This window comes from Loxodonta africana, chromosome 6 (assembly GCF_030014295.1).
Source record: "Loxodonta africana isolate mLoxAfr1 chromosome 6, mLoxAfr1.hap2, whole genome shotgun sequence".
Classification (NCBI taxonomy): Eukaryota; Metazoa; Chordata; class Mammalia; order Proboscidea; family Elephantidae; genus Loxodonta; species Loxodonta africana.
In genome coordinates this window covers 2314395-2339323 of record NC_087347.1, presented here as the reverse complement: position 1 = coordinate 2339323, position 24929 = coordinate 2314395, and the positions used below count along the sequence as shown (strand labels likewise).

At 60.6% G+C, this 24929-nt stretch overlaps 1 protein-coding gene across 2 annotated transcripts; it reads left to right on the top strand.

The window, feature by feature from the left end:
* Positions 1-13331: 13331 nt before the first annotated feature.
* On the top strand, positions 13332-23648 carry RNPEPL1 (arginyl aminopeptidase like 1). 2 transcript variants are annotated; one of them, XM_064286411.1, is made up of 11 exons: positions 13332-13880; positions 16997-17137; positions 17573-17724; positions 18224-18340; positions 19145-19380; positions 19562-19675; positions 19957-20069; positions 20453-20561; positions 21334-21564; positions 21773-21915; positions 22641-23648. In XM_064286411.1, the coding sequence occupies exons 1-11, from the start codon at positions 13347-13349 to the stop codon at positions 22917-22919; spliced, it is 2169 nt and encodes a 722-aa protein (XP_064142481.1). In that variant the 5' UTR covers positions 13332-13346; the 3' UTR covers positions 22920-23648. The 2 variants fall into 2 exon arrangements, with proteins under 2 accessions (XP_064142481.1, XP_064142480.1); XM_064286410.1 differs by having other exon boundaries at positions 17558-17724.
* Positions 23649-24929: the final 1281 nt, after the last annotated feature.

The window sequence follows — 24929 nt, the reverse complement described above, 5'->3', positions numbered from 1 at the left end:
TACGAAGCCCTCCGTTTAGGGCCAGGTGGCCAAGGTCCTGGTCAAAGGGGCTCCACGGACAGCGGGGTCGCCATTCCCCCGCAGGCTTCAGGAACCAGGAGCGAGAACGGAGGGGACAGCGGGCGCACCGTCCCCCTGCCCACCCGCAGGGTGGGCTCCCAAATTCTCTCCCTGATCCCACTCTCCTCGGGGGGACAGGGGGCCAGGCTCGGAGACCCCGGATCCGCTGACCGGCCGGCTCACCGCGTCGCACCGCCCCTGCCGCGGAGAATCCACCACCGCACCCCGCTCAGAGAGTTCGCACAGAGCGCACAGGGACCCCAAGGCCGCAGCAGGCAGCGCAGAACCGCGCTCGCCGCAGCGCCCAGACGGCGTCCGGTTTCCCTGGAGACGTCCCATGTGCGCGGCCGCCCCGGCCTCCGCCAATCGCCGCCAGGGCCGCTCCCCAGGCCCCGCCCCCTGCTCCCGCCCCGGCCCCGCCCCGGCCCGGCCCCTCCCCAGGCCCCGCCCCGGCCCCGCCCCGGCCCGCTCCCGGCCCCGCCCCAGGTCCCGCCCCTCCCAGGTCCCGCTCCCGCCCCACTCCCAGACCCGCCCCTGCCCGGCCCCGCCCCAGGCCCGACCCCCTCGGCCCCGCCCCGGCCCGTCCCAGGCCCCGCCCCAGCCCCCAGGCCCCGCCCCCAGGGAATCCTGCGGGGCGTCCTCGCGGCGGCACCGCCCCTCTGTGACCTCACACCCCCTGCCCTGGCTGAGCCCCTCCCTGCGCTCCGCCGACCCCCACACCTGAAACGGTGAGGACGGCGCTCAGACCCCAACGCCGACCTCGGCGTCCTGCAGCTGTCAAAGCTCAACGCACCCGTAGAGAGAGTGTGTGTGGGTGCTGGCGTGTGACACCTGGGGAAACGGAGGCACAAAGGGTTAATCAACTTGCCCGTGGTCGCGCGCTACTATGTGGGGGAGTCCAGACTTGACCGCGCTCAAAAAACCAAACCCCCTGCGGTCGAGTCGATTCCAACTCATAGGGACCCTATAGGACACAGTAGGACTGCCCTGTCGAGTTTCCAAGGAGCACCTTGCGGATTCGAACTGCAGACCTTTTGGGTAGCAGCCCTAGCACTTAACCACTACACCATCAGGGTTTCCTGACTGCACTCTGCGGACTCTAAAGCTGACTTTTGTCAGTTCCGTGAATGTTGGTGGAAGGCAGGGGAGGGGGACTCACGGTCTTGGGGGGAAACAGGCAGGTAACGACAAGGTGGAGGAGGGCGCGGGGGTCTTCTGGAAGGAAGAGGGATTAGCTGTCTGGACAGAGAGGTAACAGGTTAGACTAGGGAGGGAGGATTCCTGAGCGGAGTTTCAGAGTATGCGTAGGAGCCCTCTGAGCAGTAGAGGGGAGTAGATTCAGGGCACTGGACTAGGATGTGCCATGCTCAGACCCACCCCATCCCACCCCCCGCAGCTGGATTGCCAGGGTTTAAGGTGGTGGTGTTGGGATTCTAGGGGCAACTCCTCCTCGCTGCCCCACAGTCTCAGTCCTCATTTGGCTCCCCCTTCCCCGTTGGTCCCCTCTCAGCCCTTCAGTACCGCCTTGCTCCCTTGAGGCCCCCTGTCTTGACCCTCCGTCTTTCCTCCTCAGGTCTCCTCTCTGCACCTGTTCCCTCCAAGGGCAGGTGGGGAGCTGAACAGAGGCAAACTGAGCCATCTAAAATCACATTAGGGAGAGAGGAAGAAAAACAGCCAACAAAAACTCCCAAATACCCTGCAAACCTGTTAAACCATGCCACCTGTGGGCTGAATTGTATCCCCCCCAAAAGATATGTTCAAGTCCTAACCCTGTGAATGTGACCTTATTTGGAAACAGGGTCTTTGCAGGTGTTCTCAAGTTAGGGTGGGTCCTTCTAAGAAGATGTGGAGACAGACTGACACAAAGAGAGGGAAGGCGGCCCTGTGAAGATGTAGGCAGAGACTGGAGTGATGCAGCTACAAGCCAAGGGTTTCTGGCAACCACCAGAAGCTGGAACAGGTGAGGAAGGATTCTCCCCCAGAGCCTTCAGAGAGAGCAGGTTCCTGCCAACACCTTGACTTCAGACTTCTGGCCTCCAGAACTGTGGGAGTGTACTTATACATTTTTAATTACTATTTTCTAAATTAGCAACTTGAAGAACGCACAAGAACTACAGCCAGGGTGCTCCTTAGGAGTGAAAATAGTGAGACTCCGTCTTAGGTACCTTTAGACGTTATCAGGCAGGACAAGTCCCTGGAGAAGGGCATCATGTTTGGTAGAGGGTCTGGTGGGTGGGTAACTCCGTTTGTTTGTTTTGGAATGTCTGCATTAAATGGCTTTAGAATCACATGGAGGGCTTGGTGAAGCAGATTCTTGAGCCCTGCCCCCAGAGTTTCTGATCTTTGGGTCTGGAGTGGGCCCAAGAATTTGCAATTCTGTCAAGTTCCCAGATGCTGCCGCTGCTTGCTGGATTATGGACCACACTCTGAGAACCAGCGAGCGACTGTGCTGTGTGCAGTGGAAACAGAGAGATGATGGTGGAGGGGCAGGGCAGGGGGCCCTGAATGCCAGGCCAAAGACGGAGCAGCAAGATGGCTCCAACCAGGAGCAGGACGGTTTAGCTGAGTGGTTTCCACACTGTTTGCCTGGGACCCACAGTAAGATACCACTTTATGCTGTGACTGACCCAGTACAAATAAACCTAGAAATTTTTCATTAACAGCTGCCCTCCACTACATACATGCACCCTAATATTTTCATGTAGTCTCCCTGGCAGGGCAGTGGTTAAGCACTCAGCTGCTAACAAAACATCGGCAATTCAAATCCACTGGTCGCTCCTTGGAAATCCTATGGGGCAATTTTCTCTGTCCTATAGGGTCACTACAAAAATATATATATTTTTATAGGGTCACTATGAATCGGAATTGACTCGACAGCAATGGGTTTGGTTTTTTGGTTTATTTTGTTCTCTACCATTTTGCTAAAAAATAAAATGCTAGTTGTGACCCCCAAAACTGATTTCACAGCCACTAACAGGTCACAAATTGTTAATGAGTCAGGACGGACATTCAGAACAGCTCATTACAGAGTGTGTATTCCCACTACTGCGTGGAAGCCTGGTGGGAAGGCCCCTGGGGCAGTGCCAAGCCCAGAAAGGAGAGGGTGGCTCAAACGAAGTGTAGCAATGGAGGCGGAAAGATGGATTTAAGAGATGCAATGATTTGGTTACCGGTTTATTAACTTGGGGGGCTAAGGACCATGAGGGATCAAGAAAGAGCTTTTGGAACAGAAAGCCCGCTTCAGGCACATGCCGACAACAAAGGGCCATCTGCTGGCCCGTGAAGCACGAAGCCGGCCAGTCCAGGGGGAGGAGGGACTTGAGGTTTGGTGTGATTCAGTGCTCCATGATGTCACACAGGGATCAGCCTCTCCCACTGCCTCTACCCTAACCCCAAGGCTGGCTTCCTCTGGGATCATGGGAGAGAAGGAGTCTTCCAAGCTCCTTCCAAGCAACCTCTTATGGGTTCCCATTGGATCCCAACCAATTCCTGAAGGAAGCCTAGAAGCGGCTTCATGGATTGGCTGGAGGCAGCTAGTGCCCACCCTGGAGCTGGGAGCCAGCGAGTCTCTTCCTAATTGGATAGCTCCCATGAATCCAAGGGAAAAGGGAAATTCCATCCCTTCCACATCCCAGGAAAGTTGAGGCCCTTTACAAGGCAGAGGAAGAAGGAAATGGATGCTGGGAAGACCTCCACGTGGGTGCTGTCTGGACCTTCAGATGGATGTTCGAGTCTTTCCGTCAAGAGAGCCTCAGGTTGTGGTAAAGATGTGAGTTACCAGCTTGGTGGGTGCTGAAACTGAGAAGCAATCACCAGCCAGAGGTTGTTCAGAGGGCACCCTGCTGAAGGCAGGTATATTTTATCAGATTTATCTGGTAGTAGGTTGGGGTGGGAGCCCTGATGGTGCGGTGGTTCAGAGTCGTACTGACCACAACTGGACTAAACCAAAAGCAAAGAAGTTTCCTGAATACAACGGAATGCTTCGAAGGCCAGAGTAGCAGGGATGAGGGCCTGGGGACTATGGTTACAGGGGACATCTAGGTCAACTGGTATAACAAAATCTATTAAGAAAACGCTCTGCATCCGCTTTGGAGAGTGGCGTCTGGGGTCTTAAACGCTAACGAGTGGCCATCTAAGATGCATCAGTTGGTCTCAACCCACCTGGAGCAAAGGAGAATGAAGAACACCAAAGACACAAGGTAATTACAAGCGTGAGAGACAGAAAGGGCCACATAAACCACAGACTACATCAGCCTGAGACCAGAAGAACTAGATGGTGCAGGGCTACAACCAATGACTGCCCTGACAGTGAACATAACAGAGAACCCCTGAGGGAGCAGGAGAGCAGTGGGATGCAGACCACAAATTCTCGTAAAAAACCAGACCTAATGGCCTGAGACTAGAGAGACCCCAGAGGTCATGGCTCCAGGATCTTCTGTTAGCCCAAGACTGGAACTATTCCCAAAGCCAACTCTTCAGACAGGGATTGGACTGGACAATGGGATAGAAAACGATACTGGCGAAGAGTGAGCTTCTTAGCTTAAGTAGACACATGAGACTATGTGGGCAGCTCCTCTCTGGAGGCAAGATGAGAAGGCAGAAGGGGACAGGAGCTGGCTGAATGGGCATGGGGAATACAGGGTGGAGAGGAGGAATGTGCTGTCTCATCGGGGGAGAGCAACTAGGAGTACACAAAAAGGTGTATAAATTTTTGTATGAGAGACTGACTTGATTTGTAAACTTTCACATAAAGCACCAAACCAAAAAAACCCAAACCCACTGCTGTCAAGTCAATTCCGACTCATAGCGACCCTATTGGACAGGGTAGAACTGCCCTATTGAGTTTCCAAGGAGCACCTGGAGGATTTGAACCACCAACCTTTTGGTTAGCAGCCATAGCTCTTAACCACTATGCCACCGGAGTCTCCACATAAACACACACACACACACACACACACAGAGTGGTGCTGACCAAAAGGTCAGCAATTTGAATCCACGAGCTGGGCCTTGGAAACCCTACCGGGCAGTACTACCCTGTTCTATAGCGTTGCTTTGAGTCGAAATCAGCTCCATGACAATTTTTTTTTTTAAGGTTGCATTGGGTATTGGGGGGTAATTTCAGCTAGAGATTGATTACAAACTCTTAAGTAAGGATGGAAATGAGTCAAAGGTGTGTGCGTGTGTTTTTAACCAATGTTAGAAACTGGAGCTTCAATAACAATGTCTGCAGCACGGCAGCTGGGCTGCACCAGTTCCTCTTCACTGGAACCATTCCAATAGATTAGTCTTCTTAAATGGCAACTTCGTGGGCCTTAGATGATATTAAATAAATTCAGAGTTTACAGTGCCAACCCAGTAATTAAAAAATAAATACTGGTCTCTGGACAAATGATGGAAAGTTACCGGGAAACAGTTGTTTTATATGAACTTTATTTTACAATAAAAAGGAGAATAAAATGAAGAAATTACAAAGGTCAATTTATTACGAAGCAGATAACAGAAGAGAATATACAGTTGTATTAAGAGGCACCTCAGCCAGCAATGCAGCTACCGGGATCATGAACAGAGGTATTCGGGCCACCCTAAGAGAAGTGCTGATCGTCGTTGTTCGCTGTCTCCTCAGCCGACTCATGGCGACCCCACGCGCAACCAAGGAAGCACTGACTCCTGGTCCTGTGCCATCCCCACGATCGAATGCAGAGCAGACCCTTGTGACCCACAGGGTTTCCACTGGTCCACGCGGACCACCGGGCTTTTCTTCGTACTCCACCTTAGTTCAGCGTTGCAGCAACACACAAACCTCCGCTGCCAGACGGTTGGCGGCTGTGCACGAAGTGCACTGGCTGGGAATTGAACCCCGGTCTCCTGGATGGGAGCTGAGAACGCTACCCCTGAACCCCCACTGCCTCCCCGACATGCTCATTAGGAACATAACCAGCGGCCTTCTTTATCACGGCGACTAGGGACGAGCCCAGCTGCAGCCAGGTGGCCCTTACGAAGCGACAGGGAGGAGGCCGGTCAGTGTGTGGACTCATATCTGTGACGCAGCCTGCCCTGCACCAGGTGCGACAGCTCAGGGACACGTGGGCAGCCAGCCACCGGGTCCTGCCCCTCGCACCTGCTCCCGGGCTCCGCCCACCCCGCAGCGGCCAATCCAATACTGGCGGCCTCAGCCCAGCCAATGGCCGCCCTCCGGCCTGCAGCCAATCGGAGAAGGGGCGGCTCCCCTACACCCGGCCTGGCAAATGGGGAGGCAGCCACGGGCTCTGTGGGCGGGCCCTGTTGGTACACAAACCGCCACGCGGGCGGGAGGGGCGGCGGGGCGGTGGAGGAGGCAGGTGGCCCGGGAGCCCCGCGCCCGCTGGCGCTTGGCCGCAGCGACTGGCCGGCTCCGGGGTCCAGCGACCGGGGCCGAGCCACGAGCGGGGCTCCCGCGAGGGGCCCCGAGCCTGCAGCTCAGGCCTCTAGGACCCGGAGGCGCCGGCGCGCCCGCCCGCCTTCAAACAGGCCCCACGGCGCCCGAGCCCAGTCCGTCATGGAGCCGGGCCTCGCGCCCGGGAGCCGGCCGCCGCCGTTCGCGCGCGTCGCCCCCGCGCTCTTCCTCGGGAGCGCGCGCACCGCCGGCGCGTCGGAGCTGCTGGCGCGCGCGGGCGTCACGCTGTGCGTCAACGTCTCCCGCCAGCAACCCGGCCCGCGCGCGCCCGGCGTGGCCGCGCTGCGCGTGCCCGTGCTGGACGACCCGGCCGAGGACCTGCTGGCGCATCTGGAGCCCACCTGCGCCGCCATGGAGGCCGCGGTGCGCGCTGGCGGTGCCTGCCTCGTCTACTGCAAGAACGGCCGCAGCCGCTCGGCCGCCGTCTGCACCGCCTACCTCATGCGGCACCGCGGTCTCAGCCTGGCGCAGGCCTTCGAGGTGGGTGGGCCCAGGCGCGGGGCGGGCCTTCCGGGAGGGCGGGCCTTCCGGGGGTGGGCCTTCTGGGAGGGCGGGCCTTCCGGGAAGGACGGGCCCAGTTACGAGAGCGGGCCTCCCGGCGGGGCAGGCTCAGTGACGGGGATGGGCTTTCCGTGAAGGGCGGGCCCCATCGCGGGACTGAAGGGAGTGTAGGGCCTGATCTTAGGCGCGGGCCTTTGCAATGGGGAGGACTTGGGGACCGGAAGATGGACTTCCGGGTACGGCGGCGCTTTAGGCTGGAGGCGGGCCTTCCGGTCAGGACGCGACCCAGTCATTGGGTGGTCTCCGGGAGGGGCGGGTCCTAGTCTTAGGGGGCGGGCCTTTCCGGCCTGGCGTCTCTGGTCCAGGGCTGCCCTGAGGCTTCTTTCCTCACCGCCTGCCTCCCTCGCGTCCCATGGTCCCGTGCAGTGTGTGCTTTGAATAGCATCCGTGTGCCGTACTGCTAAGTTTATCCTTCAGCCATGTCCCCAGAGCCCCACGCTTGCAGAGCTGCCTACTCTCCGTTTGCATGCCTAACAGGCACCTGGCAAGAAACGTTTTACTTCTCCCCCAAATCTGCCAGTCCTCCCCCACCTCTCCGCTTGACTCGGTCATTTTTTACTTTCTTCTCCCCCAAATCCCACCTCTTCTCCGCAAAGCTGGTCAGCTCTGCCTTCAACATGTAAGCAGAATCTAAGTCTCTCCGACCCGCCCCTCACTGCTGTGCCCAGCCTGCCTTTGCCCCAGGCCAGATTTTTGAGCTCCTGTTGGCGCCTCTGCTTTTGTCCTTGCCCCTACAGCAGCCAGGGATGTCCTTTTAAACGCAAGTACTAGCCCTGGTGGCGCAGTGGTTAAAGCACTTGGCGCAGTGGTTCGAACACACTAGCCACGCCGTGGGAGAAAAATGTGGCAGTTTCCGTAAAGGTTACAGCCTTGGAAGCCTTATGGCTCAGTTCTACTTGGTCCTGTAGGGTCGCTATTAGTTGGAATCGACTTGACAGCAATGCGTTTGTCTTAGTTTTATACTAGCAAGATACTCCACTGCTCTATCCCTGTGGGGGCTGTGTGTCTCTGAAGAGCCACGGTCCTCACCGTGGCCTCCTGGCTCTCTGAGATCTGGCCTTGTCACCTCTCCAGGCTCACCTGCTGAAAGGCTGCACTGTGTTCACTCACGTCACTCTTGCCAAACCAGCCTTGGGCCTTTGCGCTGGCTGTTCGCTATGCCTGGAGCACTCTTCCCCCTGGATTCTCCTTGGCTTCCTCATTTGGTTCTTCCAGCCCTGACTGAGTGGGCTTCTCAGGGGTGTTCTTTCTGGCCTCACTCTATAACGTAGCAGTTGCTTCAGCCCACCAGGCTCTAGCTTGTCTCTGAAATGTTATATAGTCACTGGCTCATTCTGGTTCCCACACTGGAGTGTGTTTTCCATGAGAACAGGAATGGTGTTGTATTGTTCAGTGCTGTGTCCCCAGCGCCTAGGCACATATACCGAAACCAAACCAAACCCCCTTCTGTTGAGTCAATTCCAACTCAGAGTGACCGTACAGGACAGAGGAGAACTGCCCCATAGGGTTTCCAAACCTGTAATCTTTAAGGAAGCAGCCTGTCACATCTTTCTGCCATGGAGCGGTTGGTGGGTTTGAACCACTAACCTTTCAGTTAGCAGCCAAGCACTTTAACCACTGGACCACCAGGGCTCCTTGGCACCTAGCAGGGATCAGTAAATATTTTATTGTCAAGTGAAATATATAATTAACTAATTACAATCTATATCAAGACCCCACGTCCTTTTTGAAGTGCCCGCAGTGAGTTGATGCTCAGTAGATGTTAAAGGCTGGGTTTATTAACGAGTCCATCAAACAAAGGCATTAGGGGGCTCGTCATTTCAGCTGATCCGGTGAGAACCAATTCATCCTTCCATTTTCCTAACGCCTAAAGAAAAGCCAGAGCGGGCGTCTGCTGGGGTTTCCCAAAGCCGCACGTGGCACATCTTCTAGGGCTGCCCATTTAAAAAAAATATATATATATATATTTTTTTTACGTGACATTAAATAATGTAAAAGTGTTTTATTCAACCAGGCATAAATGCAGACTCAAATGCAGAAGTGGAATGACTTTTTAAGATAAGCCCCAAAAGACGTCTCTCCTGTAGCTGCAACTTCAGACACTAGCAGCCTCGATCGCCCTCCGCCGCCAGCAGAGGTGACTGGAGGGACAGTGTCAGCAGCTCTGGCAGGACCGCTGACTTGTCTCTTGTTTGCAGGCAGTGAAGCAAGCCCGCCCTGTGGCTGAGCCCAACCCAGGCTTCTGGTCTCAGCTCCAACAGTATGAAGACCAGCTCCGGTCCCAGCCCAGCCCACCCCAGGCACCTCCAGGGACAGCTCTTTCCAACGAGGACCGCCCCGTGGGGTGCACAGAGAGCCTCTAGAGTATGTTTCAGCCTTTGGGGATGATGCCCTTGGGGCACCCTGTGTCCTCAAAGCGGGGACACTTGGGGTTTCTATGTCAGCTTTGCAGCCCTGCAGCTCCAGGTGTGAGGGGACATTTGGACACTGGTCAGAGGGTGGCCCTTCCTCCCTTTCTCCCTGTCAGAACAGTTCCTTCCTCCCATCCCGGACCAGTCTTCATTTCCCCTTTAAGCTTTGTCTTCCTGAAATGTAGCTCAGGAGGGTCTTCGGATGGTGGTGCAGGGAGGTAGCCACTGAGAAGGGGGCTGGGAAGCCCACTGCTGCCCAAGACAGACTCTTTCCCTCTGATCAACCTCGATTTACTAGACAGTTTTTTTTGGTCAGGAAAATCAAAACCACTTTAAGAATTTTAGGTAGAAAGAAATTTAACTCAGGGAAATTGAGGCTGGGGGAGCCAGGGCCAGGAGAGCCACTGTTAGCCCTTGGGAGATCTGGAAGGACCTGAGAGACCTGCCACCCTGAATGTAGCCACCTTCAGCACTGGCGGAGGCAGCTCTCCAGAGGACCCCAGAGGTGCTGGCAGAGTTTTGAGCGTGCCAGCTGCTCCAGCAATCGTGGCCTCTCTTTCCTCCCACCTCCCAAATCTCACACTTATCCCATCGCAGAACCTAGCACAGGGTCCGACAACAAGGTGACAGGGACATGCGGCTCCCAGCAGCTACAAGATGCAGGTGAGGGCAGAAGGGTGGGCCGCCCTCTGGCTGCTCAGTGGGCAAGCCCTCCTTCTGCCTTATTTGCCCTCCCACTGTCCACAACAGCAGCCGCGTGCTCCGGCCTAGCGCCACGTCACCTCCTCCAAACCGGATGGTGCAGGGATGTCCCAGTCCCCTAGGAGTGGGGGACCCCTCCCGTTGCCACTTTCATCAGAGTATCTCGTTCAGACATGGCATCACCCGGACACCCAAGGACCTGAAGACTGTCTTAGAAACCAGCCATCACCCACACACTTAAGTTAAGACAGTGGGGAGAGAGAAGAGCAAAGAATGTACTGTATGTGAATCGTAAATAACATTTTGTGGTTGCTAGGTGCTGCTGAGTCAGTTCCGACTCCTAGCGACCTTATGCACAACAGAGCGAAACCCTGCCCGGCCCTGCGCCGCCCTCACAGTCCTTGTTATGCTTGAGCCCTGTTGTTGCAGCCACCCCGTCAGTCCATCTCGTTCACAGTCTACCTCTTTCTTCATGATCTGTGGATAATATGGTCACTGACTGATATATTCAAATGTATACAAACAAGGCAATGAATAGCATACCGAGGTTGGTGTCATTTCCTTTCAGCCTTCGGGGACAGCTTATTCTGCATTCCCTCCACCTCAGCTAGGGCCTCAGTTGCCTGGGGGTCTTTTTCTGGTGGGGGACCCACACCTTCTTTCCAGAAGGGCCCATGCCCTGAGTGGTCCACCTGCACTGGGTGCTGTAGTCCCCGTTACCTCTGACCACAGAGCCTGGGCGTGTCGGTAGGCAGCCAGGCAATGTCCTGGGTGCTAGGTGTGCTTCTCCTGGCCCTACTGCCCCCTGAAAGCCAGGGCCAGTCACCCACTCAGCTTGTTGTGGCCCTGACTCATGGCCCCCCCATGCACAACGCCGTGACCCACAGGGTTTTCACTGGGTGATTTTCAGAAGTCAATGACCAGGCCTTTCTTCCTAGTCCATCTTCACTAGAAACTCCACCGAAACCTGTTCAACATGACAGCAACATGCACGCCTCCACTGACGGATGGTGCTGGGCACCCAGCAGAGCAGCCCGTTGTCTGCCTGACAGATGGCTCTGTGCCCTGAGGAGCCCAGTGTGGCTAAGCAGGGTGTGCCCCAGGCAGCAGCATCCTTCCTCTGACCCAGCGGAGCCCAGATTAGGAGTCCATTAGGCAGCAAGAAGACAGGACCCTGCAGGCGGCCTCCCGCCAGCAGGACCCCCTTTGTCAAGATCTGAAGGCAGAAGGAGGGGCCCACGCTGGGCTGACAGAGGTTGGCAGTGATGTCTGGGCGTCCACCGTGTTCAGAGCCAGTGACACGTGGATGGCTGGCCATCCTCAAGGGCATCTGTCGACCTGGTCCATCTCGGTGGGATTTACTCAGGAAAAGGTGGGGTGTGCACATGCCCGGCTCCCCGGGATGCTCAGACTCGCGGTTCCTCGTACCCCGTGTGGTGGGGTGGGGTGACAGGAGGGCTTGACCCTCCGCCTCCCGCCCCCACCCACCTTGAGGCCCCCCCAGCAGCACCCCAGGTCCCAGGGTGTAATGCCGCCTCTTGCCGCCAGGGGGCGTCTCAGGCTAGGAGCGGGCGTGGGGCGTCTGAAGGCCTGTCCCCGGGGGCGGTTGAGGGGAGCGTGAAGACAACCACACGCCCTCCCCCTCTGTGGATCTGCAGGTCACAGAAAACTGGCTTCACAGCTCTCCCCCTCCTGAGTCAGGGCACAGGAGTGACCTCCCACTTGGGGTGACTCTGTGAGTCCCCCTGGTGAGTTTGCCTTGGGATTCCCAAGACAGCATGTCCCCTGAGGACCCTGTGGGTGGACACGTGATCAGCCCCCTCCCCAGCCCCTGGGCGGGCATGACCACCTGTCTCACACCCCCATCCCCACAGGCATGGTCACGTGTCCCAGCCCCTCCTCCCCCACAGGCATGGTCCTGTGTCCACTCCCCGCCCCACACCCGCAGGATCACGTGCCACCCCCACAGGAGTTGTCACGCGCCCCCCCTCCAGCAGCCCCGTGTGACAGATGAGGACACTGAGACCGGCGAGCATGCACGTGCTGCTCCGAGACCACGCGGGGTCCAGTGTAGTGTTGATTGCGGCCGTGGCTTGGCCACACCACGCTGAAAAGAGGTGTAGGGGGTTCTTGGGAGGTCTCCCCGGCCAAAAGGCCCCTCTCTCCAAGAATCCAAATTCTTATGTGATGATGCCTCTTGCTCCAGGCTTCCCGATCCCACCCCAGCAGCCCATCCTGGTCTGCAGCCGTCCTCTCCCTGGCCAGGCCCCCGGGTGGCTCCGCTTTGGGCAGCCACCACCTCCTTCTAGAGGCCATCAGAGAACAGGCCCCAGAAGAGTAGATGGGCCCAGCGGAGTGAGGGAGGCAGGCCAGGGCCCATTGGCTCCAAACTGGCCTCCAAAGCAGTCCGACCTCCAGGGCGAGGCACTACAGGCCAACAGAACTTCCTGCGCCGATGGCCAAGTTCAATATCTGTGCTCTCCGCTGCAGCCACCAGCCTCACGGGCCACTGAGACCTTGAAATGTGGCCACTCCAACTGCGGAGCTGCGCTTGTAATTTAACTCGCTTAAATCTGAGTAGTTGCAGGTGGCTGGTGGCGCTCGTAGTGGGGAGCACAGCCCAAGGTCCTGAGCTCTGCCTCGCTCCAGGCGCCCACAACACAGCCACTGGGCTCGTGGGTGGGCGTGGGTGAGGGGGCACCATGTCCGGGCCTGAGTGCCTGACCTAAGCTCCCCGGGTCTACAGACCGCGCCGGGAGGCAGCCCACCCTGAGAGGCAGCAGCAGCAGCAGCAGCGTCCGGAGTGAGCCACCACGGCGCCGTCGGGGGTCTTGGGGCGCGCCGGTGCCGGAGCGGCAGGACGCGCGGCGCGCGGGGCGGGGAGGCCGCGGAGCCGTCCCCGCGCGCCCACGGCCCAGCCCGCGCGCCCAGCACAGCGCCCCCGGCGGCGGCGGCGGAGCGGAGCCCAGGCGGGGCGGCGCACGGCGCGGGGCGGCGGGCGGCTCCCGGCGCGACTTCCTGTTGTGCCCGCGCCCCGCCGCCGCCGCCGCCGCCGCCGCCGCCGCCGCCGCCGCCGCCGCCGCCGCCCGGCCCCTCGCCGCCGCCCGGCCCCTCGCCGCCGCCCGGCCCCTCGCCGCCGCCCGGCCCGCGCCGCCCATGGATGTCACCTAGCGCGCGGCATGGCGGCGCAGTGCTGCTGCCGCAAGGCGCCCGGGGCCGAGGCTGCGCCCGCCCGCCCACCGCCGGAGCCGCCGCCCGCCCTGGACGTGGCCTCGGCCTCCAGCGCGCAGCTCTTCCACCTTCTCCACCTGCAGTTGGGCCTGGAGCTGCGGCCCGAGGCACGCGAGCTGGCGGGCTGCCTGGTGCTGGAGCTGTGCGCGCGGCGGCCCGCGCCCCGCGCGCTCGTGCTCGACGCGCACCCGGCCCTGCGCCTGCACTCGGCCGCCTTCCGCCGCGCCCCCACCACTGCCGCCGCCGCCCCGGACCTGCCCTGCGCCTTCGCCTTCGCCGCGCCGGGGCCCGGGCCCCCGCCGCCTCCGCTGCCCGCCTTCCCCGAGGCGCCCGGCGCCGAGCCCGCCTGCTCCCCGCTGGCCTTCCGGGTGGACCCGTTCACCGACTATGGCTCCTCGCTCACTGTTACGCTGCCGCCCGAGCTGCCGGCGCACCAGCCCTTCCAGGTCATCCTGCGATACACCTCCACCGACGCCCCCGCCGTGAGTCCGCAGGGGACCCCGGGCGTTCGTGCGGACCCTGAGCCCTGGCAGTGTTTGGGGGGCCGGGCACCTGCAGAAAGGGGCGGGCCTCCCGGCTGGCTCGCCCTCATCTGGCCCAGGCTGCGGCTCTGCCTTCCTGTCCCAGAGTCCTGCCCGAGTGCCTTCCGTGAGGCTTGGCTGATGTCTGGGGAGCTCTTGGACTCTGGGTCGGTGGGCAGGAGGGACAGGGAACAGCATGTCACCCGGGAGGGCCCTCCCTGTTGAGGAGACACCTGCTGAACCTCCCCCTTTACCAGTGTCTGGCAGTGAGGGCAGCAGGGGTAGGAGTGGCTGGGCCTGCGGTGGCAGGAAGGCAGCCAGGTCTGTTCTCCTGTGTTGGAGATGGGTATGATACTTGGCTTTGGACTCCCCTGGTAGGGGCTGGGGGTGCTGAGGCCAGCGGCCCCCACAGACATACATGCTGGCTTGCAGGGCTGTGGGGATGGGTGCCCCCTCCCTAGAAACCTTGCCAGAGGCAAGATGGCCAGGTCGGTGCTGTGGCTGCTGGGTACCCCCATGGTGAAGCTCGCAGGCAGTCAGGATGAAGCAGGGCCTTGCTCAGTCCCACAGTGTGTGGGTTCACCCTGCGTCCAATGCGGGCTGCACACGTGACCCCCCACCCCCCACATGCATGAAGCTCTGGGAGGCCCAGGAGGTTGCAGCGGTCACTACTGATGGCACCAATGGACGGCGTGACAGACCGGGGCATAGAGGTGTCAGGCCAGGGCCCACAAAGGACCCAGGTGAGAGGCCAGGTGCAGGCTGTACAGGTGCTTTCTTTGCGGCAGCCTCCTCGCCACTCTGATGCTCGGGGTGCTGGCAGACAACAGGTATGCCCCCAGCACCGGCAGCGTGACAGGTGAGAAGGGACCTGTGGACTTGGAGCCCTTGAGCTAGCCCACTCACAACCACAGCTGGCATGTGGTAGGAGCAGGCCCTCAGCAGGCTGCAGGCACAGGCCCACATTATTGGAAGTGGTGTGGTATGTAAACATGGCGTGGCGGGGCCGTCTAACTTCCTCTAACTCCACAAGGGGGAAGGAGAATCACCATCAGCGACCCAAAGCTGATTCCTATAAGGCGGAGGTCAGACATACCCCGTCTGTCCAACCTGTTTACCAGTTCTGACGCCAGCCATCCCCCTCACGGCACTCTCTACTTCTCTGCTGGCTTTGGTAACTCATTGCAGTGGCCCCGCAGCACTCACAGACCGTACTCAGAGTTGTTGGTTGTCTTAGGGAAGTAACAGATTACAACTCAGGTTTAGGAATGCTCGGGATACAGTTCTTTGATCAGGACAGCCTCTTCCAAGCCATGTTTACAGGCAGGTCTCTTTCTGGCCCTCGGCCCCTTGGCCCCTTGGCCCCTTGGCACAGTGTCTGTCCTGCTCAGGCAAGTGTTACAAAGCTCTTTAGTTCTGCCTCAAAGTGCCTGGAGACGCCCCACTCCACCAGGAGCCCTTGGCCCGAAGGCACTCAGTTCTCTCGCTCCCTGGGTTGGCACATCCACTGTAGCCACCTTGCACTGGTCTCCTGGTTCTGCTGCTGCCATTTCTCTGCCACTCTTGCTGCAGCTTTTCATGGTCTGCAGTGTTACAGCTCTCTCGCTGTCTCCTGGGTCTAGAAGGTTCTCAGCGCAGGGATCCCAGGTCCAAAGGATGCGCTCCACTCCCATCTGTTCTTTTTTAGTGGTGGAGAGGTTCTCCTCCTCCCCTTTCCATGTCTGGGATGGCTTATTTTAAGCTTAGTGGGATGGCAGTCCAACCAATCCTCTCATTAGGGTTCCCTACACCTCATTTGCGTGGTCCTACCCCCACGAGGGTGCCATGCACCCCCATGAGGGTGCCATGCACCTTTTTTGCGTTGTTAACAAACCGTCTTTTTAGTGGGTCAGGAGTGCTTTATTTGCGTATTCCCACTTAGTCGTCTGGTGGGAGTTACAAGAGCATGGTGAGAAAGGCAATATAAACACGATTTCTTGCACCTCACGGAGCCTCACCCGTGGCCACGGGGCATGCCCACCAGCCTCTGGCCCTTTGGCGTTGCTGTATGTGGGCCACACCGTTGCCAGGCCCTGCAGGGTCAGGAGCGTCCTGCTGCCTGGCCCGTGGGCTCCCCCTGCAGCGGGAGTCTTCCAGCCATGCCTGAATGGGTAAGGGTCCCAGCCCTCTGTGTTAACTCCTCTGGAGGGTCATGGAGTTGACTTTAGGCCCTGGTGGCAGGCAGAGCAGTGCAGGGAGACCACTGCAGTAGGCACACCTCCGTTCCTCTAAACCTGCCACCTGAGTTAGACCCCAGGTGTCCCCAATGCCCCTGACACCCTGTATCCCCTTCAGAATCCCTACAGGTCCTGCCCAGCAACGGGCCCCTCCTGCTGCCTCCAGGGCATCCCGCCTCCCAGCGTTCCCCTTCCACCTTAGCTCTTCCTGGAGCCCTGCAGTGCCCAATCACTTCCCAGGCCTGGTGTTCCCTGCAGCCTCTGGCCCACCTTTTCTCCTGGTTTTCCTTCCCCCCTACCACAGGCGCTCAGGGCACATAGACAGTCACTTCAGGCTGGAGAGTGTAGCAGGGGTGTGAGGGGATGAAGGTGGAGGCGAGGGGGCGTGGGGAGCCTCTATGGGCAGGGCACGCACCAGACCTGAGTACTCAGCAGCCTGATGGTCGTCCGTGGGGGGCAGGAGCAGGGCCCTGGTGTCTGCAGAGTCACCTGGAGGGGAGGGGGGAAGGGTGCGGGTTTGGTTCGGAGGCCCTACCGGAGTTTGGATTTTCCTCAGGGTGACAGATCAGGCCCTGAGGCCCTGCGAGAGGCAGCTTTGCCATGGCCTTATCCTTGCACCCTCAGCTCCACCAGGCAGCACCAGCCTCCCGGTGTTTCTCACCCCAGCCTCCTCGAACCACCCACCTTCTCGCTGTCCTGACTGGCGTCCACTTGTTTCTCTGCCTGTGGACTCCCTGTCGCCTTGGGGTGCTTCCTCCCCTCTTTCTGGCCTGCTGGGGGATGAAAGCCCCCAGGGGCAGATCTTGTGGGACAGGCTGTGCTCTCAGGGGTGGCTGTCTGCTGATGCCCACCCACCCACAGATCTGGTGGCTGGAGCCGGAGCTGACCTACGGCCATGAGAAGCCCTTCGTGTTCACCCAGGGCCACTCCGTGTGCAACCGTTCCTTCTTCCCCTGCTTTGACACACCAGCTGTCAAGTGCACCTACTCGGCCGTCGTCAAGGTGAGCCCCCAGGTGGCTCAGCCCCCAGGCCAGACAGCCATGCCTGCGCCTCCTCCTCCTCCTCACTGTTACCTGTTACCTGCTTGGGTCTGCGGCTGGCATCTGCCACCAGGTGCGCCCTCTTCACTACGGGGGGAGGGACGCTCTGTAGGAGCTGGGGGAGTGTGGGGCTCCACACAGACAGGCCTGACAAGGGATGGGGTCCCTGGACCCAGGGTAAGGCCCCCGATGAGGACATAGAGATCCCTGACATGGGGGAGCTCTCAGATGAGGGAGATGGGTCGCCTAGTGGGGACCATGGGTCACCCGACCCGCAATGGCTGAACCCCCTGACTGGAAGCAGGAGGTTCCAGACTGGAAGCTTGGGGTCCCCTGACCTGGGGTGCGGGGACCCTGATGGGTGAGTCGCCTGCTTCTCAGTCTGGGGTCCCACAGGCTCCCTCAGGGGTGCAGGTGCTGATGAGCGCCACCCGGAGCACGTATGTGGAGGAGGAGGGTGTGTACCGCTTCCACATGGAGCACCCCGTGCCTGCCTACCTCGTGGCCCTTGTGGCCGGAGACCTCCAGCCCGCGGATATCGGACCCAGGTAGGGCCTCTGCTCTGCCTCCCGCCACGCTGCTGTTCTGTGGGGCTCAGGCCTGGCCTCAGAGAGCCCCACTGCGGGCCCAGTCTGTGGCCTACGTCTTCTGCTGTGCTGCCAAGGACCCCCACCCAGACTGGGATGCTCACGGCCTGCGCCCCACTGCAGGAACAGCCCTCCACCTGCCTCACTGCCATGGCCAGGGTCACCCCTGCCAGACCCTCTGCTTACCCCATGGCCCTCAGACACCAGCAGCAGCCTTGCTGCCTGCTGGCCCATCCCCCTGCTGAGACCACGGCCAAGACCACTGGTCCTATGCCACATCCACTCGGGCTCCTACAGATCAGAGACGACAGGGGTGGGGGCTCTCCTCGAGGTGCCACGCGGTCCCTGCGGGGTGGGAGCGGCATGGCTGAGGGCAGGCAGCAGGTGGGGCAAAGGCAGGGGAGCAGCAGGGGGCTTTCCAGGACGCCAGGGGTCCTGGCTCACCCTCTGCACACTGCAGGAGCCGTGTGTGGGCCGAGCCGTGCCTGCTGTCCACGGCCACCAGCAAGCTGTCAGGCGTGGTGGAACAGTGGCTGAGTGCGGCTGAGAGGCTGTACGGGCCTTACATGTGGGGCAGGTATGTCCTGGGCTGGGGGTCCGTACACGTGGGCAGGTCTGTTCTGGGATGGGAGTCTGGTCTGCACATGTAGGCAGTTATGTCCTGGGCTGGGGGCCCATACGTGTAGGCAGATGTGTCCTGGGGCTGGGGGTCCGTACATTTGGGCAGGCGTGTCCTGGGGCTGGGGGTCCGTACACATGGGCAGGTGCGTCCTGGGGTGGGGGGTCCGTACACGTGGGCAGGTGCGTCCTGGGGTGGGGGGTCCGTACACGTGGGCAGCTATGTCCTGGGGCGGGGGGGTCCGTACACGTGGGCAGCTATGTCCTGGGACAGGGGGTCCGTACACGTGGGCAGTTATGTCCTGGGGCGGGGGGTCCGTACATGTGGGCAGGTGTGTCCTGGGGTCGGGGGGGGTCTGTACATGTGGGCAAGTGGGTCCTATGGTCGGGGGGGTCTGGTCTGCACATGTGGGCAGGTGTGTCCTAGGGTGGGGGGGTCTGGTCTGTACACGTGGGCAGGTGCGTCCTGGAGTGGGGGTCCGTACACATGGGCAGTTATGTTCTGGGGTAGGAGTCTGTACGTGTGGGCAGTTATGTCCTGGGGCAGGGGGTCTGTACATGTGGGCATGTGTGTCCTGGGGTGGGGGGGTCTGGTCTGCACATGTGGGCAGGTATGTCCTGGGTGTGTCTGGAGCGCTGGTTGCCTGGGAGAGTGTACTCCTATGGGATCCCTTGAGTTACCCATGCCCACCCTACCTTTTTGGGGTACAGGGTGGCATGGATGTTCCAGGCCAGGCCCCTCAGCTGCTCACCTGCCTGGCAGGTACGATATCGTCTTCCTTCCGCCCTCCTTTCCCATCGTGGCCATGGAGAACCCCTGCCTCACCTTCATCATCTCCTCTATCCTGGAGAGCGACGAGTTCTTGATCATTGACGTCATCCACGAGGTGGCGCACAGCTGGTTTGGCAACGCCGTCACCAATGCAACCTGGGAGGAGATGTGGCTAAGTGAAGGCTTGGCCACCTACGCGCAGCGGCGCATCACCACCGAGACCTATGGTACTGTCCTTGGGGCAGGGGGAGGGGCCCAAGCCAGGGGCCAAGAGCCCAGCCGCCTCAGGTGCCTACCCTGGCCATGCGGTCACAGCCACTGCCTGTGGCTTGCCCGGCTCAGGGCAGGCTGCTATCCCAGGCCCTGTCAAGGGTGCTCAGCTCCCCCTGCCTCCCTGTGCCTGCCCAGGTGCAGCCTTCACCTGTCTGGAGACGGCCTTCCGCCTGGATGCCCTGCACCGGCAGATGAAGCTGCTGGGAGAGGACAGCCCGGTCAGCAAGCTGCAGGCCAAGCTGGAGCCAGGTAACTGCCTCCTGGATGACACCCACCTAGTTGGGTCCCTGGAAAGGCCGCCTGGCCACCCACCCACCCCTGCCCCAGGAAGGCCCCCCAGATCCCCAGGCCTGCAGCCACCCCTCGTGGGCACAGAGCACCAGGCTGTCAGTAAGTATTTAGGTGTGTGAGGACACTGGTGGTTCTTGGCCCTTCCTGCTCTGTGGCCCAGACCACTGTCCCTTCCCCGTACCAGGAGACACAAGAGGGTCCCAGGTGCGGCCCAAGAGCCAAGGTCTCTTTTCTATTAGGAGTGAACCCCAGCCACCTGATGAATCTGTTTACCTACGAGAAGGGCTACTGCTTCGTGTACTACCTATCCCAGCTCTGCGGAGACCCCCAGCGCTTTGACGACTTTCTCCGCGTGAGCAGCCCCCTTCTCACTACAGACCCTGCTGCCTCTTGCCCCAAGTCCCTCCCTGGTTCACGGGCTCCTGCTGGCTTGGGGACTGGGATGGTGGTACAGGAAGTCCTTCTCTCCTGGCAGTAGGGGGATGGAGGACAGGGATGGCGTGGTGGGGGTCTTGGTGCCCACTGGGACCTGGCCTGCCTTTGCTCAGGACAGTGCCTGGATGCCACCTCCCTCACTTTCCCCTTCCTGTCCCTCAGCAGGCCCCATGTGGCAGCAGTGGCCCTGGGCCATGCAACCCCCTGGGCCCAGCCCCCTGGGTGCAGGCAGGCAGCTCTGGTGGGTGGGTGTGCACCCAGCCCCTCCAGGCCCGCTGAGGCCCTGCCTCTCTTTTGCAGGCCTATGTGGAGAAGTACAAGTTCACCAGCGTGGTGGCCCAGGACCTGCTGGACTCCTTCCTCAGCTTCTTCCCAGAGCTGAAGGAGCAGAGCGTGGACTGCCGGGCAGGTAAGGCGGCCAGCTGCAGGCTCATGGTGGGGGAGGGGGTGGGGGGGGTGGCCGCCCGGCACAAGATATCAGCCCCTGACCTTTGCTTAGTCAGCCCTCACTGGGCGCCATGGGGACAGAGAGGGGTTGCTCTTCCAAGCTTGACAGAGAGGCTTCCCAGAGGAGGTGACACTCGGCAAGCTGGCTGAGTCCAGTGGTCTCAGAAAGAAGGCCAAGGAAACAGGGCGTGCAGAGGGCTTGCTGTGAAATGCCCATGACAGTGTCATGGGGGTCTGAGGGCTTGGGGACCAGAGAAGGGACCGGAGGGTAGTGGGTGTGGTGGAGATCTGGGCATGGCGACCCTGTGTTCTGGATGGTGGGTGAGTGGATCAAGGTTGTTTTGGGGCTGGGGGATATTTGAGATCTGCCCCACAGGTGCCCGCTCTGGGGCTATACGGCAGGAATGTCATTTTTGGAGCTTGTCGCCCCCCCCCTGACTCATGGGGTACAGGGCACCTGGCCTGAGGTGGGTTAAAGTGTCCACTGTCTTAGACCCAGGAGGGGCGTGGGATGGTCACCGAGCCTTCCCTCCCATACTCCTTTACAGAATCTTTTCCAGTGGCTTTCGCTGGCAGAAGCCGGGGCTGGTCTCTGGGAGCTGTGTTCGGGGACAGCAGGGGCTTTCAGGTCTGGGGAGGCCCACCTGCCCAGGGACAGCCCTCAGGGTCTGGGTCTCCTGGGCAGGCCTCCCAGCCCAGCATGGACCCCAGGATTGCCTCCCCCACCCACACAGGGCTGGAATTCGAGCGCTGGCTCAACGCCACGGGCCCTCCGCTGGCGGAGCCGGACCTGTCTCAGGGATCCAGCCTGACTCGGCCAGTGGAGACCCTCTTCCAGCTGTGGACGGCAGAGCCCCTGGACCAGGTGGCCGCCTCGGCCAGCACCATCGACATCTCCAAGTGGAGGACCTTCCAGACAGCGCTCTTCCTGGACCGGCTGCTGGACGGGTCCCCGCTGCCCCAGGGTGGGTCCCCGCTGCCCCGAGTGGGTCCTTCTGCCCCGAATGGGTCCCTGCTACCCCAGGGTGTGTCCCTTTGTCCCCAGTGGGTCCCTCCACCCTGATTGGGTCCCTACTTCCCCAGGGTGGGTCCCACCTGCAGGGGAGAGGCAGGGAGGGATGGTTGGCTGGGGAGGAGCAGCGCCTGGATGGTCCTAACGTGTCCTTCCCACAGAGGTGGTGACAAGCCTGTCCAAGTGCTACTCGTCCTTGTTGGACTCGATGAACGCCGAAATCCGCATCCGCTGGCTACAGCTGGTGGTCCGCAATGACTACTACCCTGACCTGCACAGGGTGCGGCGCTTCCTTGAGAGCCAGGTGCGTCACCTGTACTGCCGCCTGGGGGCAGGGCCCCTGCCTGCCCCCACTTCTGCTGTCCCTCCCACTACCTGCCACCTGCCCCCGTACTACCTACCTTTGCCGTCCCTCCCACCGCCCGCACTTTCCCCCCACCATTTCTCGCACCACCTGCCCCAGCCTCTGCCAGCCCTCCTGCCGCTCTCCCCCTACCATCCCGATCACCACCTGTCCTCTCCACCATCCCCCCAACCTCGGTCTCTGCCATCCCATCCCAGCCCCGGAGTCTGATCCACGGGCTGGGGGCCCAGAGTATTCCAGAGAACAGGGTAGGAAGAAGTGGGGTCTGGACTGGGTGTGGGGAAACAAGCCAGGTAAGAATGGCATGGGTTCAGGGTGTCACCCTGCCAGTCTTGGATAGGCTGTGGTGGGGAGGGGACAGGCTGGGAGCAGGAGTCAGGGTCTAGGCTAGGCCCACCTTGGGTCCTAGGCCTGCAGGGGTGGGCATCCTGGTCTGGGCACTAAGGGGCATCCCAGCTCCTCAGACAGAGGCCTGGAAGCACCCAGGCCTGCCGCTGCACACCCTCAGTCCTGGGCAGCGCCTCTCCAGCGTAGAAGTTCTGTGGAGTGGGGTGGGGGCTGACAGTGGTTGTATAGGGTGGGGTGGGCTGACAGTGGTTCTGGACACTTGGTTGCAGCAGGGGTGGGGGCAGGGAGACTGAGTGCCAGCCTGCTGCGGTCTGTAGATGTCACGGATGTACACCATCCCGCTGTACGAGGACCTCTGCACCGGCGCCCTCAAGCCCTTCGCCCTGGAGGTCTTCTACCAGACACAGGGCCAGCTGCACCCCAACCTGCGCAGAACCATCCAGCAGATCCTGTCCCAGGGCCTGGGCCCAGGCGTGGAGCTGGCTGCAGAGCCCAGCACCGAGCGGGACACAGGCGCTGATACGCCGGCCCTGCTGCTCAGTGACGAGGCCCCCGGCAGTGCCATCTCTCTCAGGGACGTCAACGTGTCTGCCTAGCCCTGTGCAGGCTGCCCACAACTTCCCAGACATCACGATTGTGCCTTCTGCGGCGCGGGCCCTTGGGCTCTTCTAGGCCAGCAGGGAGCCAGGCAAACGCGAGGCTTCCTCTCTGGCTGGCCGGCTCTCCTGCACTGCAGGCTTGAGCGGCAGCTCCCAGTGCACCCATGCCCTCCTGTCCCCACACTGAGGCCGCGCCCAGCCTGGACTCCAGCAGGAGGGGCGGGCGTCCACACCAGGCTCTGCAGGGTGAGGGCCTCGCGGCCTCAAGCCACCGCCACACTGTGCCTTAAGTCTGCAGGCTGCACGGGCTGCGCTTCCCACAGAGCCTCTTCGGCAGGGCCCGCCTGGCAGAGGCCGGGGATGTATATGTGCCTTCTGTCCCTGTGCAGCATGGGGACAGGGGACACCAGGGAGAGGCCACATGTCCCTGGGGAGGGGCCCAGGGCCGAGGAAAGCCTTAGCCCCTCAGGGAACCAGGGTCCCAGCCCCGGGGAGCATGGGGCTGCCTGGGTGGGTGGGACGGGAGGGGCGCAGGGGCAAAGCAATACCACAGGGAAGGGGTAGGTGGCACCGGTGCTCTCCTTAGGCCACCATGCTGCAGTGTGCTGCAGTGTCACCCAGATGGGGTCTCCAGGGACCGCTGGGATGAGCACCTCCACTGGGCCCCGCACTGTGCCTGCGGAGTCACTAGGACGGTCCCATTAAACCTCCACTCTGCAAACCTGACCTCCCTGCCCCTGCGTGTCCTGACTTACGTCCTCTGCATCCACACAGGACCCTAGGGGTGGGGCTGGCGGGTAGGGGACTTGGGATGACAGGTGGTCACAGCCAGGGTGGGGGACATGTTTGTGGAGGCCCTCTGATGCACAGGGCCCTGGTGACGGCAGGGAAATATTGAATGGGGCTGAACATCTTCCCTGCAGTGCAGCTGCTCCAGGGCCTCTGAGAACAGAGTCCCTGTGCTGTCCCAGCAGCCCGTGGGTGTATGAAGACCAGCAGCAGGCCTTTGTTGTCCCCCACCACAGGGCTTGTCAGGGCCCTCCCCCAGCTCCTAGCAGACTTCTTGGGGCCGGGCCTGGCCTCCCCTGGATTTTTACCCAGGTCAGACCAGATGGGGCTGCTTGTTACTTTCTTGTTCTGTGACTTTGGCCAAATCCTGGTCTCAGTGATGGCCTGCGGGGCCTGTCCTGAACGTGTGCTTTGCATCCCCTTCTAAGAGCAATGACCTGACTCTCACCCCTGGGCACCCTGGCCAGGACCAGGCCAGTTTTCTGTGGTCATTGCTGTACTGTCACTCAGTTTGGCTTTCCCATCTGGTGGAGAAAGACAGACCCTCAGCCTCCGTGGGTTGAATGAGGAGAAAACGAGGCCCCAGGCTCTGGGCAGCCCCTGGACAGCTGGCCCCAATCCCCAACCAGGCCCAAGGGGCTCCCCTGGGATAGGAGTGGATGCAAGCACCCCAGCTCTGAGACGGAGTCCCGCTGGTGGCACTGGCAGAGCATTCCCACACCCGAGGGGTCCTCCTTGCAAGTGTCCAACAGCAGGGCTATTTGCTGTAAACCATAACTGACACTCTCCGTTTAGAAAGAATAGAATAAACAGGAATCACAGAGCCAGTTTTATTTGTAGGTCAGGTTGGAGGATGTGGCTTAGACTCAAGCCAGCGTGGCCTTCCTGCCAATCTGTCAAGAGTGGCAAGATGGACCCTCCCTGTCACCAACAGAGCAGGTGTCCCAGAGGCCTGCCCTGGAACCCATCTGAGGTTGGGAGGGGGCCAGAGACAAAGGCCAGGGCTGCCCTCACAGGGCCCACAGCCTGCTGGGAGAGACAGACTTGAAGGCCCATGGGGGTGCTGAGCTTTACTGAGGTAAGTCCTTGCATCCCAGAGAAGAGGTGTCCAGCTATGCGGTCCTCCCCTTTTCTGGAATCCCATCAAGGAGATGAGAGGCCCTGGGCTCCCAAACCAGGAGGCTGGGGCTGGTCGGGTCACGGCAGCAGTGTCATGCC